The sequence below is a fragment of the Dermacentor andersoni genome, chromosome 5 (genome assembly GCF_023375885.2).
Source record: "Dermacentor andersoni chromosome 5, qqDerAnde1_hic_scaffold, whole genome shotgun sequence".
NCBI lineage: Eukaryota > Metazoa > Arthropoda > Arachnida > Ixodida > Ixodidae > Dermacentor > Dermacentor andersoni.
In genome coordinates this window covers 79,850,495-79,870,056 of record NC_092818.1, presented here as the reverse complement: position 1 = coordinate 79,870,056, position 19,562 = coordinate 79,850,495, and the positions used below count along the sequence as shown (strand labels likewise).

General features: G+C 47.4%; 1 protein-coding gene across 2 annotated transcripts in view; it reads right to left on the bottom strand.

Annotated features, from left to right (window-relative positions):
* Positions 1 to 12,176: 12,176 nt before the first annotated feature.
* The window catches only part of LOC126530810 (lipid droplet-associated hydrolase-like), a 91,476-nt gene continuing 84,090 nt past the window's right edge, over positions 12,177 to 19,562 (bottom strand). For both annotated transcript variants that reach the window (XM_055070814.2, XM_050178096.3), the window contains one exon: positions 12,177 to 17,586. In XM_055070814.2, the coding sequence (XP_054926789.1) occupies positions 17,065 to 17,586 (522 nt within the window). In that variant the 3' untranslated portion in view covers positions 12,177 to 17,064. The remainder of the gene's footprint in view (positions 17,587 to 19,562) is intronic.

Genomic DNA, 19,562 nt, shown 5'->3' with positions numbered 1-19,562 from the left:
AGGACAGAACGATTGCCCACCTCTTTGGAATAGGTCGCTCCACTGTGAATGTTCTACATCAAGAATTCTGTGTCGCCGTGGTGGACCTGCTTGAAGGGGAATGGTTACAAATGATACATCCCAACAAAATGAGTGCCCACATGCGTGAATTCTACGCCTTCACAGGCTTTCCGCAAGCCATCGGCGCCTTGGATGGCTGCCACTTTCCTGTCTCGCCGCCGAAAGAGCATGCCACGGACTATTATAACTACAAAGGCTGGTAGGTCCCTTCGCCTCTGGCAGACTAAATTTTGCAATTAGCGCGACATCATTATGACGTAGAAATAAATGGCAGTTTTCTTCGCAGTTAAGGGTTCATGCGGGATTCTATAGGGGATGATATATACATATCGGGCATTGTATATGGAAGGATGCAAAAGTTGCCTACTACCTAGCAGCATGCATGCTTAATAGTATGAACGTGTTTATGATGGAATATTAAGAGCCATGGCAGATGACGTGTGGGTAACTCAATACTGCACATGCATCTGCACCGTTTCTGACAGATATACGATTTGCATAATTTTTAGCACTATGTGCCTCCTGTTGTATATGTGCATTTATATGTGCCAGTTTAAAATGTTCCCTGTTGAATGCTTTCAGTATAAATATTGCTCGCAGGAGTCATCCTAATAATATTCTGTTTTACTTTATGCAGCAAATTACAGTCAACACACTTGTCTGCAGTGCTGAAGCAGTGAGCTTCAGTTCAGATAAATTTAACTTCTAGCTTGGCTACAGTACAATCACTACAGTGCAAGTCACATGGCAGTTTGTATGCCTGTGCACCTTCAATGCTGATTGCCTGCTTAAAAATTGCAATTCCTGTAGGCAACAGGAAGTCATTTCAGTGCTCTAGACAACTGTGGTGAAGACTACTTCCATGCGTATCTTCATAGCAATTGCTGATGAACCCACATTTGCTTTCCCACACAGGTACAGCATCATACTCCTGGCAGTAGTGGACCACAAATACCATTTTCGGTATATAAACGTTGGAAGTCCCGGAAGGTGCCATGATGCCAGTGTTTATGGCCGATCGAAGCTGCATACGCTAATCGAGAATGGGACCTTCAGCTCTCCCATGGCAATGATAGAAGGCACCAGTGTTCCACCGATTCTTTTGTGTGATCAGGCATTTCCCTTGTCACCGAACCTGCAAAAGCCATTTCCAAATGCTCAGCCTGGAAGCCGTGAAGCAGTGTTCAACTACAATCTTTCAAAGACTAGGAGGATTGTCGAGAATGGTTTCGGGAGGCTAAAGGCACGCTTTCGCTTTGTGATGAAGAGGATGGAGTGCCGGCTGAACAAGGCCAAACTAGCTATTCGAGCTGCTTGTGTACTTCACAATATCTGTGAGGCAATGAAAGACAGTGTAGAGCCCCAGTGGGAAAGTGAGGCACGTGCATTGGACTTGTATGCACAGCCATCACGCAACACAGGAGAGTGCAGTGGGGGAGGGCAAGAGGTAAGGCATGCCCTAGCAAGTTATTTTTGGAAAGAGGCCCAGCACGCGCCATGACTGAGTGCAATAGGAACCAAGCTGAAGCGAAGCAGGCATTTTTGACTGTGTCACTATGTTTTTTTTAAAGACAACTGCTACATCTTGCTGTTTGACTATTGTGGCAGTTTTGGTGTGACACGACTTGAAAAATAAAGCCCAACCCAAGGCACAGACAGAGGACAGTAAAAAAGGATACGAGGATGTCAACGAGAGCAGAGCTCTGTCTTTACCTGGAAAACGAACTGTAGCGCAACAGAATGGCAACACGCAGTGAGAGCGCTCGTGCAGCGTGTCTGCATTCTATTGTCTTGTTCTCCGCTGGGCTAGTTTGCTTTTCAGACCATCAACCAACAAGCTTCAAAAGCCATATTGCCATTATCTGGCTAAAACATATTTAAAATGTACATTTGAGTTGTCACGCCAATAAAAAAAGGACTGCAAGGGCACACACCATGCTTGGCATCAATTATTTATTTATACATTTTTTGCAATATGTCGAGTAGCTTGTCTTCCCGAGCTTCGCTCCGCTTCAGGATCTCGAGCCGCTCCCTCTGTATTGCTACAGTGTCTGTTCCGTGGCGCTCTAGTGAGCAGCGCAGTTGACGCTGCTCCTCCAACAATTCTGAAAGCAGTCTTGTTGGAGGAGCCAGCCTTTTTTTCTTGGCAGCTGTTGCTGTAGGGGCCGCAGGTTCTTCTTCAGTGCCAGAATCCAGTGGTGAGGCTTCCACCTCGTGACATTCTGAGCTTTGCTCAGAAAGCGAGTCGGTAGGTGTTTCTGGGGGCTGGCCCACTCCACCATGCACCATGCCATTGAACAGCTGAAGAAAAAATAAAAACATTGTTGTGTGCAAAAAAAAAGTGCAAGCATAAACAAACATCTGCGAACAAAATATGTGCTCATGGAGTGATGGCTTCTGCTATTCTGCTGACAATAAATGTAGCATTTGTCATTTTACTCAGTGTTCTTAGTTCATCCATATTTATGATGTTTTCAAACATGCATATGAGCATGAACCAACTTGCCAAACCCTGAATTTTGAGCCAACAAAATATATGTTGCACTGAATGTGAATGCGACAGCCAGTGCATTGTACTATACCAACCCGACTGGCTGACACCTGCACCAGTTACTACCGAACGATGTTACGGTGAATACCTCCTCTGGAGAGGTGCCATCAATGGCACTACACCCACTTTCTTGCATGAGGGTAGAATCATTTGCTGGCAGCGATCCAAGGAACCGGTGGATGTCCCAATAAAATTTCCATTCCATTCCGCCAGACCCGGTCTTGGTTCCTGTTCTGGTCAGTAGCCTGAAATAGAATTTTTCAAAATGACGCCATAGTTTGCTGCAATGTTTGCAGCAATGCACAACCGCATACTTTCTTTGTAGTTAGGGGAAATAAGGCAGACCGAAAATGTTAATACTGTGGCGTAACTGCTGCGACAACAAGCAATTTTTGACTCGCCGCTTTGGCTTTCGGCTGCTGAGCCGCAATCGAATCCCGTCAGCTACTCCTGCTTTTATATGGCGAACTGCAAAAACGTGCGAGCGCTGTACAACGCCATCGCACGTTACGGAACCCCAGGTGGTCAAAATTAATCCGGGACTGTTCACAATGCCTTCTTTATTGACCCACGTGCACCTTTGGGACAAACACAAATGCCAACAAAAGAGTCCGACATAACAAAAGACGACGAATACATGAAATAATTCAGCTACCTCAAGTAAAACAGATGTACAATGACGCTGTTAAGTAGAATATAAATCGGCTTTTACCTGTATTTGTTGCTCATGTTCTGGATCTTCTTTTTTACTTCCTTCGTGCTTTTCAGGATTCCTACTGCACGTAGCCGTTCCGAGATGGTCATATACACCTTCAGATTTCTTTTTGCACCGCGAAGATCTGGCAACACATCTTCCCATATATTAATGAGCGCACGGGTCTCCTCGTCTGTCCAAGTCGTGCGCTCTTTGCTTTGGCAGCTCTCCTCATTTTGAGCTGCCATATTTGACGCAATTAACGCACAATTTCAAATGACAGACGACGGCGAGCTGCCAAGACCAGTCACGCAAAGCGGCGCAAACACGGCGAGTTCGCTTTGTAGCTGCACAGCAAGTACCACGCACACGGCTCAACGGACGACTGGCGTGGTCCGCACGCTTTCACAGCAACATAAACACGAACTGAATGAATATGGCGGCGCCGCAGTGCCGCATCATTCGGGCGCCGTTAGTTGCGTACATGATAAATTCGTTTCTTTATTGTGCGGTTTCGTTTCTCGCTAAACACAAATTATATTGTTAAAAGCTGTTTAATAACTGAAATAAACTTCTGTGTCCTTTTTCTATGCATTACATTTTGCGTCGTTGAAAGCGTTGGCGGCGAGGCTAGGCACTCCTTCAAACCGTTGGCGGCGAGGCTACGTACTCGGCCAGTAAAGTGCGTTCCGTGAACGTACTCCGACTTGAGTGCACTCATCTGAGAGTACACTCCGCTGCGCCGTTAAGATTTGGGAAAGTGCACTTAAAAACAAAGTGCACTCGCCGTAAGTACACTTAACTTGCCCGCTTGACAGGGGTATTAAAGCAGCGACCATGGTCCTAATGTGTTTGACGAGAGCTGACCTGTTGTGGTTGTGTGAGGAGATCGAGGTAAACGTAGATGAGGACTTGAAGGAATCAGAGATTCGTAAAACCATTCTAGAAAGTAAGGATGATTTGAAATTCATAGAACAAATGGGCAAACGAATTCTAAGAAGAAGGCAGGAACAGGAATCAATTAAGCAAGAATGCCAAGAGCGCGAGCGAAAACGCCAAGAGCGTGAGCAAAAACGGCAGGAGGTTGAAAAAGAAATTGCAGCAGTAAAGAAACAGATACAGGATTTGCAGCAGCTAAACGCAGGAAGTCAACAGCGGCTTGAGAAATCTGTAGGCTGGACGCAGCAAAAGTGTGAGGAAGTAGATTGCAGATTTTCGTCGAAAGCCGAGAAAAGTAGTAGTACCTGTGAGAGTAGCAGCACGTTCATAGGTGAACTCGAAGTGCTAGCACCTAACGAAGCCTTAGTGGCAACAGAGGCCGTTAAGGCCAGAGTGAGAGCGACGAGGAGCTGTGCCAACAGATGACTGTAGAGACAGCTAGGCCAGCTGCGAACAAATTGGCACAGTTACCGCGCGTGTGCGTCGCATCTCATGGTAGCGAGGTCGTTAGCGAGGTACAGAATACTACGGACTTGACAGACGCGAGCACCCATGTCGAGTCAGATCTGCGTGCAGAAGTGAAGTGCGAACTGGACGATGCAGTTGAGAATAGTTCTCGGGGTGGCGAGCTCCGTAGCTCACGAGAGAACAACTGCATTGTTCAGGGATCGGTGCGGCTCTCCGCCAGTCTAGATAGCCTAGATAGGGATGATTCAGTTGTTAATCATTCGGACTGTGCGCGTGAGACAGCGATCGATACCGACGGGCTGTGTGCAGATGCACAGCGTGAGCTGGGCAATGTAGTAGAGGGCAGTTCGCAAGAGTGCGAGTTGTCTAACTCGAGTAAAGCCTGCTGCATTGTTCCAGAGTCGGTTGGGCTGTCCGCCAGTCGAGGCAAAGTGAGAGTAGATTTAAATGTAAATCACTCAGACTGTGCGGGTAAGAGACCGATCCGGGCCGACGAAATGTGTATCGGCCAGCACGAGGCGCGAGATGACGGCATGAAAGAGAGTTCGAGGAGAAAGCGCCGCAGAAAGAAGCGCCGAAAAAATCGGAATGCGGTGACTAATGTAGCGCCGCCAAAGACGGCGAGAGACCCAGAAGGGCAGGGCGCGGAGAAAAGACAGGTGCGGTCGTCAGGGACGATGTTGACGCATCAAACACGTTCGAGCCACCGGTCAAACGGGGACCGAGAAGCTTGTTCTGCACGGACGCGGACAAAGGGCACGGGGCAGTCAAATTCCTCGTCGTTCCGTCGTTCTCTTCGAAGCTCAGCGTGCAGTAGAAAGAAGCGCAAGGTGGCAAGACGAGACCAGGTGGGGAGTAGCGACGCGGTCAGTCGAGGTCATGTTGAAAGCGGGGCGCGAGGACGCAAATTGGCAGGAGACCGTAACGTCTTGGGGGAGCTGATAGTGAGTCAGCCCTTTTGTTGTTCCTCCGTAGCCAGAGTAGCTTTTAAACCGCGGCCATCTCGGGTACGGCTGAAAGTATGAGTCAGTCGGAAGTAATCGGGAACGGGAGGCCAAGAGCTTCCGTAGTAGTGTTGTTTTGTTTTATTTTTGAACATTTGCAGATTTTCGCGATTTGAGACTAGGATTTCTTTCAATAAGTAAGGTATGAGCTCTGTTTATGTTTTGTTTGAGAAGCTCGAGATTTGAAAGACGCGTTTAAAGTAAACCTGTAGTCTCGCGAGGTGTTCATTAATAACTATATAGGCTTTCTTTTTGTGTATGCGTGAGTAACCTGAAGGTCAAGGTTATCGTTGAGAGGCCTATCGTAACGCGCGTGTGTGTTATTTAACCTTCTTTCTTTTTAAGTGTTTTGAATTTTAAGGTTAAGCGCGTAGATTTTCAGTAAGTGCGTGATTTGCACTGAGAAGAGCTCTTAGGTCCATTAGTGCGTGTCCTGTGCGGACGGAAGGAAGCAGAACGTTGATGACTGGGTTGCTCGTGTGTGTCGAGGGCGGCCGTATTCTGACTTCTCTAGTACGTGAGCGAAGAGCTAGTTAGTAAAAGACACATTTGTTTAAAGGTTCCTCTGGGTTGCGTAAGTTACGCAAATTTGGTTGTTTATTTAAGGAACGTGTCCTGTGTGGACTAAAGGAACAAATGTGAGTCAGCGTGATGAAAACTTTGTATGATGCAAGCACGTGTTCGGAATAGGGACCTCAAACTTAGCGCGTCTGTGATGACGTACCTGTGGAGTTGGCCAGACTGTTCAGTGGCAGCCGTACATGAGATAAGTACGCCACTGTGATAGGGTAGGAACAGGCTGTTCGCGAAGTTATGCTGCTGAAGTTATGATTGAGTATTGGTGTTTGAAAGGCTTCGGTTTAATTCTGCGTAAACCTTTACTCTTGTGCAGCGCGACGGTCGGGTTTGGTCGAACTCAGGAGGAACGTGAACGCTCGCTTTGGCGGCACGAAATTTTGGGGCAAAATTTGGGATTCCCAGTTGAGTGACTTGCATGGAAATTGTGATAGGAGGCCTGGTGGGTTAGCAGCTAATTCCGGCCGTTTGAACGCTGAGCGGTATTGTGTTGCCGGGTCGACTCTTCTGTGCCAGTTGTTGTAAGATGGTTGAAGGCATTCCAAGTACGCAGGGGTTGCAGAGAGCAAAGCCATCGTCTTGCTCGCCAGCCATTCTCTTCCTGCCCAGCGGTTGCCTGCACTGGCCAGGCGAGATTTTCCGGGCCATGGAGGAGCTGTTAAGAATGGCCATACGGGGTGGCAACGTGCCAGCTTTCAGCCCGCTGCACGTGTTCCAAGCCCACCAGTCGGGGCGCCCTTCCGAGAGCTGCGGTCGGCAGGCAGCCACGTGGCGCGCGATCAACTCCGGAAATTGGTACTTGGCCGCACCACCCGGGACAAAGCAGTTCTACGAAGCCCTCTGACGTCGGCACTGAAAGCTGGGCGGTACCGAGAACTGCGGATGACCGGCAGCCACGTGGCGCGCGATCAGCTCAGGAAATTGGTACTTGGCCGCACCACCCGAGACGGAGCACAGTTCTACGAAGCCCTCGGTCGTCGACTCCGGAGCCTTTGTGTGTATGGGTTCGCGCCTGTGTGTTTGCGTGTGTGTGGGCGTAAACGATAGTGCGGGGCGGCGGCAAGTTTACAATGCTTGGACGAACCTTCCCGACCATTCGTGCTCCGTCCCCGCCGAACGATGACGTCGAACTATGACGTCAAGCGGAGAGCTTATAAGCAGCGTTTGCCGGCTGCTAGAGGGTGCTCGTGTCGTGATCGTTGTCGGGAGCTGAGTGCTCTGTCATGCTCGAAATGTAGTAGTGAGCTGTGTGCTCGTAAACTGTTTGCTGTATGTTAGTTTTGCGGGCTCCATATGGGAGTCGCGCTAGTCTGCCAATGTATCCTGCTTAAACTGTTAATATGTAAATAAATCCTGTTCACCGAGTTCCTGTCTACGACCTTCATCTCCTTCAAATGGTGGCAGCGGCGAGATAGTCCGACGACTCCTACATCTGGTCGACAGCAGTAGGACCGTCCGACGAATCTAATAAGGCATTTGTTAGCAACATGCTAACAAAATACGGATTATAGTGACGAGAATAAGTCACCCTTACATTTGACAGGGTTAAAAATCATGAGCCAGTCTTCACATTATTCCTGGTTGTATTGTGGACGTAGCAAAATGCATGTTGATCAATGTTTCTTTTGATTTTATTAATTTCATGTAAAATATCATGAGCCATTCCACTCTGTGATGGTGGATTCCCAGGGAAGCTGCTTAGCACGTAGGTGCATTGCTCCTCGGGAGTCTGGACTATACGCGGCCTCCCCATTACGATGACAGAAGGGAACTTAAATTCAAAATGGACAACGGCAACTTGTCTCTTTTCTCGTGCTAGTAATGTCCGGCTCTTGGAATAATGCAGCTCTAGGACAAGAGTTACGCCATCTGCAACAGGCGATTTTTCAGCGCAACTCTTAGGCGCCCGTTTCAACACAGCAACAAATGTAGTGTTCAGAACTTAATGGTTGTCCGAAATTAACCCACACGCACTTGCAAACTTGCGTCCGTTCTGTAGAGTTAGGGAGAGAGCGTGCCTTATATTTTGATCCATAGTTGATTGCGCGACCAATTACGTATGAATAACTCGTCAATTTGAGGGTCTGCCTCTGAATCGCCGGAAATGTCTATTAGGCGGCTGCTGGAGCACGTAAATACCAGTACACCCACCGTGGTTGCTTAGTGGCTATGGTGTTGGGCTGTTAAGCACGAGGTCGCGGGATCGAATCGCGGCCACGGCGGCCGCATTCCGATGGGGGCGAATTGCAGCTACACCCGTGTACTTATATTGAGGTGCACGTTAAAGAACCCTATGTGGTCCAAATTTCCTGAGTCCCCCACTACGGCATGCCTCATAAACAGGTCGTGGTTTTGGCACGTAAAACTCCATAATCTAATCTATTTAAGTACCGGCACCTTGAGGAACCGAAAGTTCCAGTGCTTTTGATTTCGTAATTTAACAAAGATTGAAGAGCGCGTGCGACCTTTCGCACAGCTCTTGGGCAGCGGTGAGTGTAGCATCCCACGCCGTATCTATTATCTTTGAAATTTAGCAGGCCATAGAACTCGTGTTGTGTAAGTGGGAACATAACCGCCCACTTGTCGCAGTGCCAGAATTATATTGTGAGGCAGTATGATAAAGCAGAGAAATAGGTGAATTGACACCGTTACTTTTTCTCTTCTTTCACTTGCGTAGCTTGTAACTTGCAATAAGTCAAACAATCACACATCAACAGTTTTTTTCTTACGCCAGTGCAAGATTAACATAAAATGCTGCGTTAGTTGAGCTACGGAGCGTCAATACCAAAAGAGTAGGCGAATGCAAGTGTAATATACACAAAGAGCAACAAGGAAGTGCCAAAGCATAGACTGGCTGAGTTCCACTCGCTCGTTGAAGGACAGTTCACGTGAAATAGGAACGTTCTGCGCGTTTCGCACAATAACCTGACGCTGGAGGACAATATATTAAGAGGTCGCTGTGGTCAGCGTGTTTTATTAGCATAAAATCAGCTGAAATCGCCAACAGCGAAGCACAGCGGCACACATTTCAATACATGCCGCCAACCGCTTATCCCCACCAACAAGGCGATGGTGCTGCGACTTACATTTGACCTCAAGGCCACTATGCACACAACTTTTTGTCGGTCTCATTTACTATACTACCGAGGTGCCACGCCTGCGACGCCGCTGGCGGTGCTCTTAATGACTCCGGCGTTTTGCGAGACCTTGGCATCGTTTCTGCTGTGCCGCAGCAGCTGCCTCGCATGCACAACTGTACGCGACACCTTGTGAAGATCCGGTGGAAACGGAAGCCATCTTAGGTTGATGTGCGGAGAAACGTTAACGTTTCTAGATTAACGCGGAACATTGAAGATTACTGATTATTCTTTCATTGCGAAGGCAATTACATGGACACTCCAGGCGCATTTCTGGCGTCGGTGTCATGGTGATGTTCCGTGTAAAGTCCAAAGGCGATAACACCGTCTCCTCGCGCCTCAGGCTATATGTGCGAGTGAATGCGCGCGAGGGGAGCCGGCGATCGCGGCTCAATCTGGTGCACACAAAGGCCGAAAGCTGAGAAGGAACGTGCAGTCTTCCGTCGCGCGAAAGGCCGTGGGGGGGACAGGAGGGAGGGAGGAGTGGCGGCGTTGTTCCTTGGCAGCTAGTGCGTATTTCGCGACCGCGTGCAAGAGGGAACTGACCATCGCGGCTTGATGTCGAGCGCGAGGGAGGAAAGCGGGGAAGCCGCGCGGGAGGGACGGGAGGGGGTGGCATTTTACTCCGGCAGCAACTGCGTACTTTGCGAACCCTTTAACTTGATAGCGATCTGCAGACGGCTCATATCTTTGTGCCTGCTGTGTTCTCGCCGCTCAGTTTACGTTAAAGCGACAGACAGCCAGGAGCTCACTTCGTTCGCTGCTGCTACCGCGCTTTCTGACCCCAGCGTGTTGCCAGCGAGTGCCCGCCGTCATCGAGTGTGATGTGTTCATGGTTGCCTGTGCGCGCTGACGCCCTGCTTGTCAATTTCGTTAGTAAGCGAATGTTTCTTAACCTTATACGACCGATAAAACTACTATCCTCACTTCGTATAGCTGTCTACTAATTTTCTTTCGCAATCGATGCTTCGCCTTTCGGGGGAAACTGGGGCTCTTTTTATCATTCTATATTGCCCTACGGCATTAATTAAACATGCGAAGCATTCATGTTATATGTAAATCTATAATTTGTTCTGTTCAATGAAGTCCAACACAGATATATGATGTGGACCATAGATCCCCATATGGTACGTAGTCAGGGGGGCGGCATGGGTGCAGCCCTACTTTTGACAGGTAGCGACGCCTTGATGAGCACAGTCCGGGACAATTCCACAAGGTGTGCGGTAAATCTGCAGGGGCACCTGGACGAGGACAGAACAGACAGGTCGCGCCGAAGGTTGTGCCATAGACGGGATGCAGCTGGCCTGAATGCCGCACCCAGACGTATCCTTCCTAACGCAATTTTTCATCACAAAACAAAATTTCGTGGTGTAATACAAAGCACGGACTAAGTTTTCCGGGCCCGGTATCTTCGGTAAACGAGGTACCTTCTTGATATTTGGCCAAAATGAGAGGCAGGTTTCGAGTGTCAGGTATAGGCGATCTTTCAAGTTGGTGGATTACTAACGACCTTTGCAGTAAATTAGGCACATTCTTGGTTAACTAAACGAGGCATCTTGTTTATATTTTGTTAAAATAAGTGACTTGTTATGGGTGATGTAAAGGCACAGTTCAAAGTTTGTTGGTTGTCTACGGCCTTCGCAGTAGATTACTTATGCGGCCGCTGCAGAGCATTGTAAGTATTTTGCGAACGTTGCAGTATTTAGATCGCTATTTAGGGTAACGTTGTCATCGATGTGTATGCGAAGTTGAATGCGCGTGTAATAATTACGGCCTTCGCAAAAACGTATTTAATGAAGTGTTCGAAACCATTACACAGCCGTTCTCAGCGATGTTTCCCAATGTACACGTGACACCGAGTTCACATTGAGTATGAATTGGGGGGCCTAGGCCGACAGGCGTAACGTTTCGCGAAATCTTAGTCCAACATTTCTTGCAGAAATATGCTCAAATATTTACTGAATCCTTGTTCGGTCCCTATTTTCAGGCGTTATTCGAAACGCGCACAGTTATTTCCCTCTGTCATCAAAAAATACTGGCACCGACTTATTCGGTGCAAATATTCACACTGTGTCTGTTGTCCATGCAACGTTTAATGGTTTTATTGCGAAACATAAATTAATTACGGCGTTACACAAGCGTTACGTGCATTCTTCCCCAGCTGTGATGGCAGAACAGAATGTGACATTCAGTTTTAATTTGCCCAAAATGGCGTCCAAGTCAAGAATAATATGCAAGGAACATTTTAATTTATGTGGTCTATTTACACGCGATTGAAATTCTTAGCACAACTGCACGAAAGAAAGAGCTTCCCTGGTAGTTGAACTCTGAACAAATGTGCTGTTTACACATTTTTTTTTATTGGAAACCAATTAAGAGCCTTCCTTCCATATATTGTTCGGCCATAGACGAATGTTCGAAAATTTCCAACATCCAATTCTTGAATAGAGTAGACTATTTAATTTTCATTGAAAATTTGAATATTGTCATGCACTCAGGATAATTTGGTAGAAGTTTCCGTATGTATTCCCTTTGTAATTGTCACGTTGCTAAACTGTGATGTGGCGCGCCTCGTTCACCATAAGGCTTTTCTTTTTTCTTTACTTTGTTTACTTCAAGTGATGCCAGCTGCCGACAATTGTAAGCACTAATGCCAGGGCGCACAATGGGCTGGCAGAAAAAGAAAAAGCAAGAACAAGCCAACCCACAAACAAACAAACAAACAGAAAAGGACACGTAGAATGGAATAACAAGCTTTCGTGAAAAATTTTATTCACTATGTACAAAACTTCGCCACCACTGAGAGGGACGAGGTGCATACACATACACATCGAGCGTGGGTCATCAAAAAAGCATTTTTTCACTCCTTCCGAAGGCTTCGCGGATGCGTTTTTACAAGGGTCCCGCCCCCGGGTCACCGGTATGATGGACACGGTCCGTTTTAAAGCAATTTTGGCCCCATTATGCTTGCATGATTATTCCATTCCATACGGACTAATGAAACCGTAACGGATACTCAAATGCGAACAGTTAGGTTAGGCTTTTTCTTGTATATAGTCGGCGTCAAGAGCCTGTGGACCGTGGAACCCGAGAAAAGGTTGAATATTTCGGCAACCTGTCATTCAAGTTTCTAGCCTGCATTCCGGTCACACACTACTCGAAAAGTCAATGTTTTCTCAGATCCCGCGGTTTGTAAAATTTTGGCGGCGACTGTATGCTTAAGAGTAACGCAGATTATCCTCACTGAGTCCCTATTGCCGCAGTTGCAGCTGAACAAAAAGTGAAAAAAAAATGACAGAAAGGGTCAGCCATATCCTCCAGAGTTTCTTACAAAAATCGCTAGAGCGCAATCTGGCGCTGCATCACGTCCAACCCAGTGATCACGTCCAACCGTGAGAAACGTGCGCAGCTCACGGATTTGTCTACGATTTGGCATGGCCTCGTTGAAGTGAAAATTGTGACTTCGTTTATTGTTGTTGTTGGTTTCTCGCGCTACGTTGTGTGCTAGTCGAACAACATTTATTTAGAGCAATGTCATTTTTTTTACGTTGACGAATACTTTATTCTGTTCTGTTCTTTAGTATAAAACAGAATAGTACAGAATAGTACAGAAAATAGTACAGAGTACTTTATTCTGTACTATTTCAACCGTAAAGATTAGTTTCTGCATTTCCGCGTATGTGTCCCTCCAGATATGGATGTCCTTTGAGCAGCGACAGTCACCATGGTCGATTGTCTTAGATTTTTTAAATGGTTAGGTTTTTAGTCGTAATGATCAAAAAACAATACGGTGGTGGAATTAAGAATGTACATGAGGTCAATCATTATCACACAGCAAATATGAGAAGATAATATTAGCTTTAAATAAAAGCACGAGAGCAGATAATCGGGCTAGTTGGTTAACATTCATGGTTCGGGGGAGCGAAAGAGACGAAGACGAAGACAAGGAAACACGTTCAGGGCCGCGTTTGGTTTGGTTGGTCTTTATGTATGGCTCGTACCCACTACGGTGGCTTGGTCAAGAATTAGATGCATTAGAAGGATAATTAGTATGAAATAAATCTATAAAGAAACACTAAAGCGAACTTTTGGTAAAATCTCAAGAAATTTAAGACAACATATGGTTTTAAGAATTTAACATGAAAGTCGTCCTAATTCAGACACAAGCTTCTAAACTGTTGCGCCGACGTCCCTATGACAATGCCCTGGAGAGGAAGCGCCAGAATACAGAGTATCACGAATGGCAAGGTTCAAATCAATATTTTAAAGCTGATTCAATTTTTTCCCGCAATCAACGAGAAACGACGGAACATTAAAAAGTTATCTATCGACGTGTTGGTCCTTTAGCTTTCTTGGCCTCACGCTGCCCCCAACCATGAAGAAAGCAGGAGGCTGTCCGAAGCCAGAAGTACTAAGCTTAGACAAATCCGTGTGCTATCCGTCATGCTGCGTATTGAGCGCTGTGACGGCAGCGTGTGCAGAGACTGTAGCGCCAGGTTTTCCTGTAGTAATTTTTGCATGGAGCTCTATTTGGGATAAACCACCGCAGGGATCAGCTTCGGGAGACCCTGCGATTTGCCGCATTACACTTTTGAAACGTCCATGAGCAGTGCGACTCGGACTGCAGTCCCTCAAATAAAGCTTTTTCTCTTTTCGCACAGCCGTCATATTGGATTTTGAAACCAACCACGCTGGCATATTTAGCCTATATCTTAACGTAGGCTGAACATGTCAGCGTGGCAAATATTCTGGGCTTCGTTCAATAATGCCACGCCCGCTCTCCCTTATTCATGATCCCATTTTGCTCGATTATTCCGGTCAATTGCCACTGGTCCACGGTAGTGCAGCCACTGAGAAACGTGCTGTTATCCAGGTGCTCGTATGAAATGGGACATGTTTCGCCTTATACGGCGACGGGTTCGCATTTGCTGAATGAGTTCTGATGACGCAAAAGTTTCCTGTTTGCTTGTAGCACCTTACTTTCTCGTTCGATGGCTACAGCCGGACCGAAAACTGAAGTCCTATCCTGAAAAGTCTCGGTCATTGCCGCTTGCACACGAACTCACACTAGAGGACTTTGCGCGTTCAGATCACAGGCTCACGGCCACGAGAAACACCGCAGCGGAAATCGCCGGCTCAAAAACGCAAACGTCGCGAACGTCGTCTTCGTCACCAATGCAGCAAGCACAGGTAATCTGCCAGCAAATGGCCTGCGCGTTGATCGCATGCACTGGCGTGAGGCGAACGTTCGGACATATTGGAATGATGCTTCTAAAACCTCAGCGGAACGCGATGTTCTAAGCTTAAACAAGGTAAACGGATCAATAGACAGTCCTAACCTGTCCGTATAGTAAACACATCGCGGTTTACGGAATACCACTGGCTTGAAAGGCTGTAAAAGCATTTATACACTTTATATTTTTCTTGAATAAGCAAGCGTGAGAGACGTTCTTTCTTTTCTGTTTTACGTTGGCCTCGTCGAAATAAGAGCCACTTTACATTATTGGACATTCATGGCATCAAGTAAGGTTGCATGGCAACCTTACTTGATGCCATGATTTGTTTTTTTTATTCTTTTCTCTTCTTTTTTTGCCAGCAGCTAATGAGCACATAGCCCGTCATTGTAATACAGCTACATGTCTGTGCCCTCTGCTTGAAATGAACGTCACAAGATGGCACGACCAGCGCTTGTTGTCACGGCCACGTCTCCGATATTCCGTAAACAATATTACGTCATACGGACAAGCTGAAACTCTCTAATAACGAAGTAGAAGCGCGTCCGACGAAGCTTCAAAGCGGGACTAGAATGCACATATTTATAACGCGGTATAAAGCGTACCGATGACGAAATACTATCGCTCGTTCCCTCGTGGTTAGCGCCCTGCAAAGGTATTGTGTAAAAAAATAAAAAAGCGACTAACAATGAGCATGCGAGCGTGCTGCAATTAACATATAACTGCTCTAACATTTTGTGTTCGATGACATGCTGTCCCGTTGAATCGAAACCCTTGTTTTTGTCGAACTAACAATGCAGGTGGCACTCAGTATAGTAATCATTAAAGAATAAAGCGTTTTTAAGAAAGCAGCTTCCGTGCATCTTGAGGTCCAATGCTTGTTCACTTTTACACCAAACAACAGTGTTCATTCCGAAATGCAATTATCTAATGCCCTGTGGAGCCTTATGGTGGAACAAATGAAATAAATGAAACTCTGATAGTGTGAATATTTGCTCCAACTTTTTTCAGTAGTTCTTTTATTTATTTATTTATTTATTTATTTATTTATTTATTTATTTATTTATTTATTTATTGTCGCACAGATTTGGTGCTGTGGAAGGCGGTAGGAATGGGTGTCGCTGCGGAAGTTATTTTTAAAGCAAAGCTTTTTTCGTAGTGTCCAACGGTTGTAGATACTGTGGCCGGGGGCGGTGGTGGAACGATTGTGAAGAGGAGGTTATGGCGGCGCCGGGAAGAGGAAGGCGGGGGGAGACGTGGTGACGTGCCCCGAATGGTTGGCGCAGGCGATGACGTAGTGGATGCTAAAGCTACACCCGCGGTGATTCCGACACTGCGGTAGATTTGCTTTCTTTTTTCTGATTGGCCTGTAGAAGAACAGAAGCAAAAGCCATAGCAAGGGCTAAGAGGATAGCTGATAAGCAACCTGGAGATGGCATCGTCGAAGCGTTGTCATCTACACTGCATCTGCCAGGTGGTAATTACCATAGACTATAATGTTGCCAACTCCTTACATTCCTTGTTCGTACCGTGGTTCACAGTAATCGGAAACGAAAAACTAAATCAAAGAACACCCGCAGTTGCAAAGACACCACAGGATAGCTTGTACTGCCTGAAGTTCAGTGTTTCGTAGAGGTGCCAACATAGGCGGTGCAAGACGTCTCAGCTGTGAAATACCCTGCTTAGCCAACTCTGTGCACAGGTGATATCTCGACTGGTCAATTTCGAGGACACTTTCACTCTTGCATGACATCGCGACCAGAGCGACGTCCTATCGGAACAACGTAAATATTGTAGGCTGACTCATCCAATCAACGCGCACCAGTGGGGACATATCCGTAAGCGATCGGTCGAAACGCGGCCCCGCCGTATTGACCGCCTATAGAGCCCGATCATGGTCGGGCACGGCCAAAGCATTGAATGATTCTGGAATGACTATGTGTCCTCATAAACCGTGAAGGCTTGTTCTCAGCAAAAACCAGCGCATTCAATCAGTGCCACCTTTACCGCCCGTCTTCTACGGTCAATACCTGCTCGAATCAGCGAGAGACTTCACTGTGCCCAACACTATTAGCGACAAGTGCTCTTATGTCCAACCCCTTATCATTGCAATGCACCTATTGCAGTCTCCCACAACCTCTTTTAGAAGTTTCCGTGCCCCTATGGGGTGACAGGAAGGTCCCCGCCTGCAAAAGGATGGCAGACCTTGCATCCCAGACCTTCCCGCGGATTGTAGCTGCTGGCTCTTTTCTGGGGTTTCATTTGGAACAACTCAAGCTGTTGAATGACCTTTGCCACTGATCCTATGCAGAGGTGCAAGCAACGGGACAGCATGTCATACCTTTCAACGCGCGCGACGCAAAACGTAAAAAAAGCACTCGGCTCGACAAGGCACACGCCGCTAGCTCAGCAGCAGCGGCTCGATCCAGCCGCGCACCATGCTGCCGACGTCGACGCTGCGATCGAGCACGAAGGCGTGCCGGAAGCCCCGGTCGCAGAGGCGCACGTCCGCCTCGGGAAACGTCCTGCGCAGGTCGTCGTAGTACTCGACGGGGCTCCAGTGGTCGTTCTGGCCGTAGTACACGACCAGCTTGTCCGCGTGCCGCCCGATGGTGGCGTCGTCTCGCTCGCGCACGTTCTGTATGATGTCGCGCGTGAACACGAAGCAGGCCATGAGGCACTCGGGCCGGAAGTAGTTCTGCGCGCCGCTCAGTGACGTGCGGTGCGGCGTGGTGCACGCCGTGGCGAGGAAGATGTAGAAGCGGATGAGCAAGTTCTGCACGGAGCGCGGTAGCAGCCGCAGGGCGGACAGCGTGGCCACCGTCAGCGGCCGCAGGTAGGTGATCAGGGGGTTGATGAGGCCCACGCGCGGGCACGCGTCCAGGCTCTCGATGGCGGGGAACAGCAGGAACGCCTTGCGCACCTGCGAACACGACAGTCGGGGCCACCGAACCACGTGCGATAAAAGGCTCGTTGGTAGACACATCACTTTCGGGGAGTTAGAACGCACACATCGCACAAGGTGAATCGAACAAACAGTAGGAAACCTTCAGGTTTGCTAAAGGCCAGACACTCCTAAGTTCGACTAAGTGAGGGAAACAATTTTTGGAAAAAAAAAAAGGATTTCCCATTCACTAAGTGGAACCAACGTGAAACGATATGAGAGTGTTATTGCTGCAATAAGGAGGGAACAGAGTAAAGACCAAAAGGGCGTGTCGCCCGTGCCGTAGTTCGTGCTCTTAACTATGCATCTACTAGCGACATTTGTATCCCTTGCTTAGCCCCAGCTGGACCAAGAACACGTTCTTCTAAAGCAGGCTTCGTTTAGCCACGCACGAGGGGACTAGTGTAGGCCACTTATCAGAAACTTAATTCTAGCGTAGCTTGAATATATTTCTTGCTCGCGAAATGAGATAGCATGTTCGCAATGTACGGGCGCAGAATGTTGTACACACGCGAACTACTTTCACAACCGTCACTACCTGTAAGAACAGAGAACACACGATAATAGAGAGAAGCCACCGTACTGCTTACTTCCCCCGAAAACCTTTCCTTGCATAATTGCCCCGCTAAGCCATATGATTCTTTGCAGTGAACTATGCCGTTATATGGTTCGTCCGCTCACGTGACGTCTGAAGATATTCGTCACACGAATGAAAACATACGTTCTTCTCAAGAGGGCACACCATACACAGGCGCACGCATTATACCGGTGAATATATGTACGCCTGCGCGACCGCGGTTATATTCATGGTAGTTATGACTGGCAGTGCCTGGACTCTAATCTTGGTTGGTTCGGGCCGACGCGAACGCACATCTCATTAGCCCATTTGTGTATACATACGGCCGCCCCAGATCAGAAAATTTGTGTTCAGGGTCAACTACTACTCAACCAGGATTCTGCCAATGGCCAACAGAAAACGGATCAAGCTTGATCATGTATTAGTGGAAGCTCTTGGGCCAGCTGGTGCATGATTAAGGTGAAAAATGGGGTGCCAGTGAAACACAAAGGACACACACACAAGGAAAAGGCGTTAGACACGGACGGACACTAGACTGTCAACTTTCTGAACTTTCAGCTGTCAGCTGAAAGTCCAGCGTCCGACCGTGTCTAACGCATTTTCCTTGAGTGCGCGTCCTTTGTGTTTCACTGGTACCCCATTTTTCAAGTTGATCATGCACTTATGAGGAATGACACACACCCACGGTTAAGGGGTCGGCCTCGCAGTACGGAGGTTGTAGGCGCGCTAACGGGGCAGCACCTCGAGCGGTGCTTCGTCTTCTCTGTCGTCTCTGAAAGACGACGGTGCAGGTGGAAAAAAAAAGTATGCGCATAAAACAAATAAATAGGGCCTGTGGCACTTCTAGTACCGCGTTATATATAGGCCTGGCAGAGGGCTTTCGCATACGAGTGGGCTGGAAAGCTCAGAGAGGGGAATGTCGAGTTGGAGAAATAGCTCCGACATCAACGCAAAGGCAAGTGCATAGAGTACAGCTTATGGAGAGAGCGTTGGGCGACGCCCTTTAACTTCTACAGAAAACACATCCACAGTCATCAGACTCCCGCATAATTTGGCAATTACTTTCATACTACGGCTCCTTCGCTTTAGGGTAAAACTCGATAATACCCCCCCCCCCCCTCCCGCTTTTTTCTTTTTTTGCACCCCGAACAACATTTATGAAAATCGGGTAAAACCACATTTGGATCCGAAGTTTGCAATTTCATATATGATAATAATAAATGCAGGTGTTACAAAACTAATTGTCACTGCCAACCTTCTGTGAGCTAGTAGTCAAGATACGCTATATTATTAATAATATTAACATACTGAATATGGTATATGCCTTGATTCCTCTGAACACTCGAGCGAAAACAGGCATTATAAAAATATAATATAT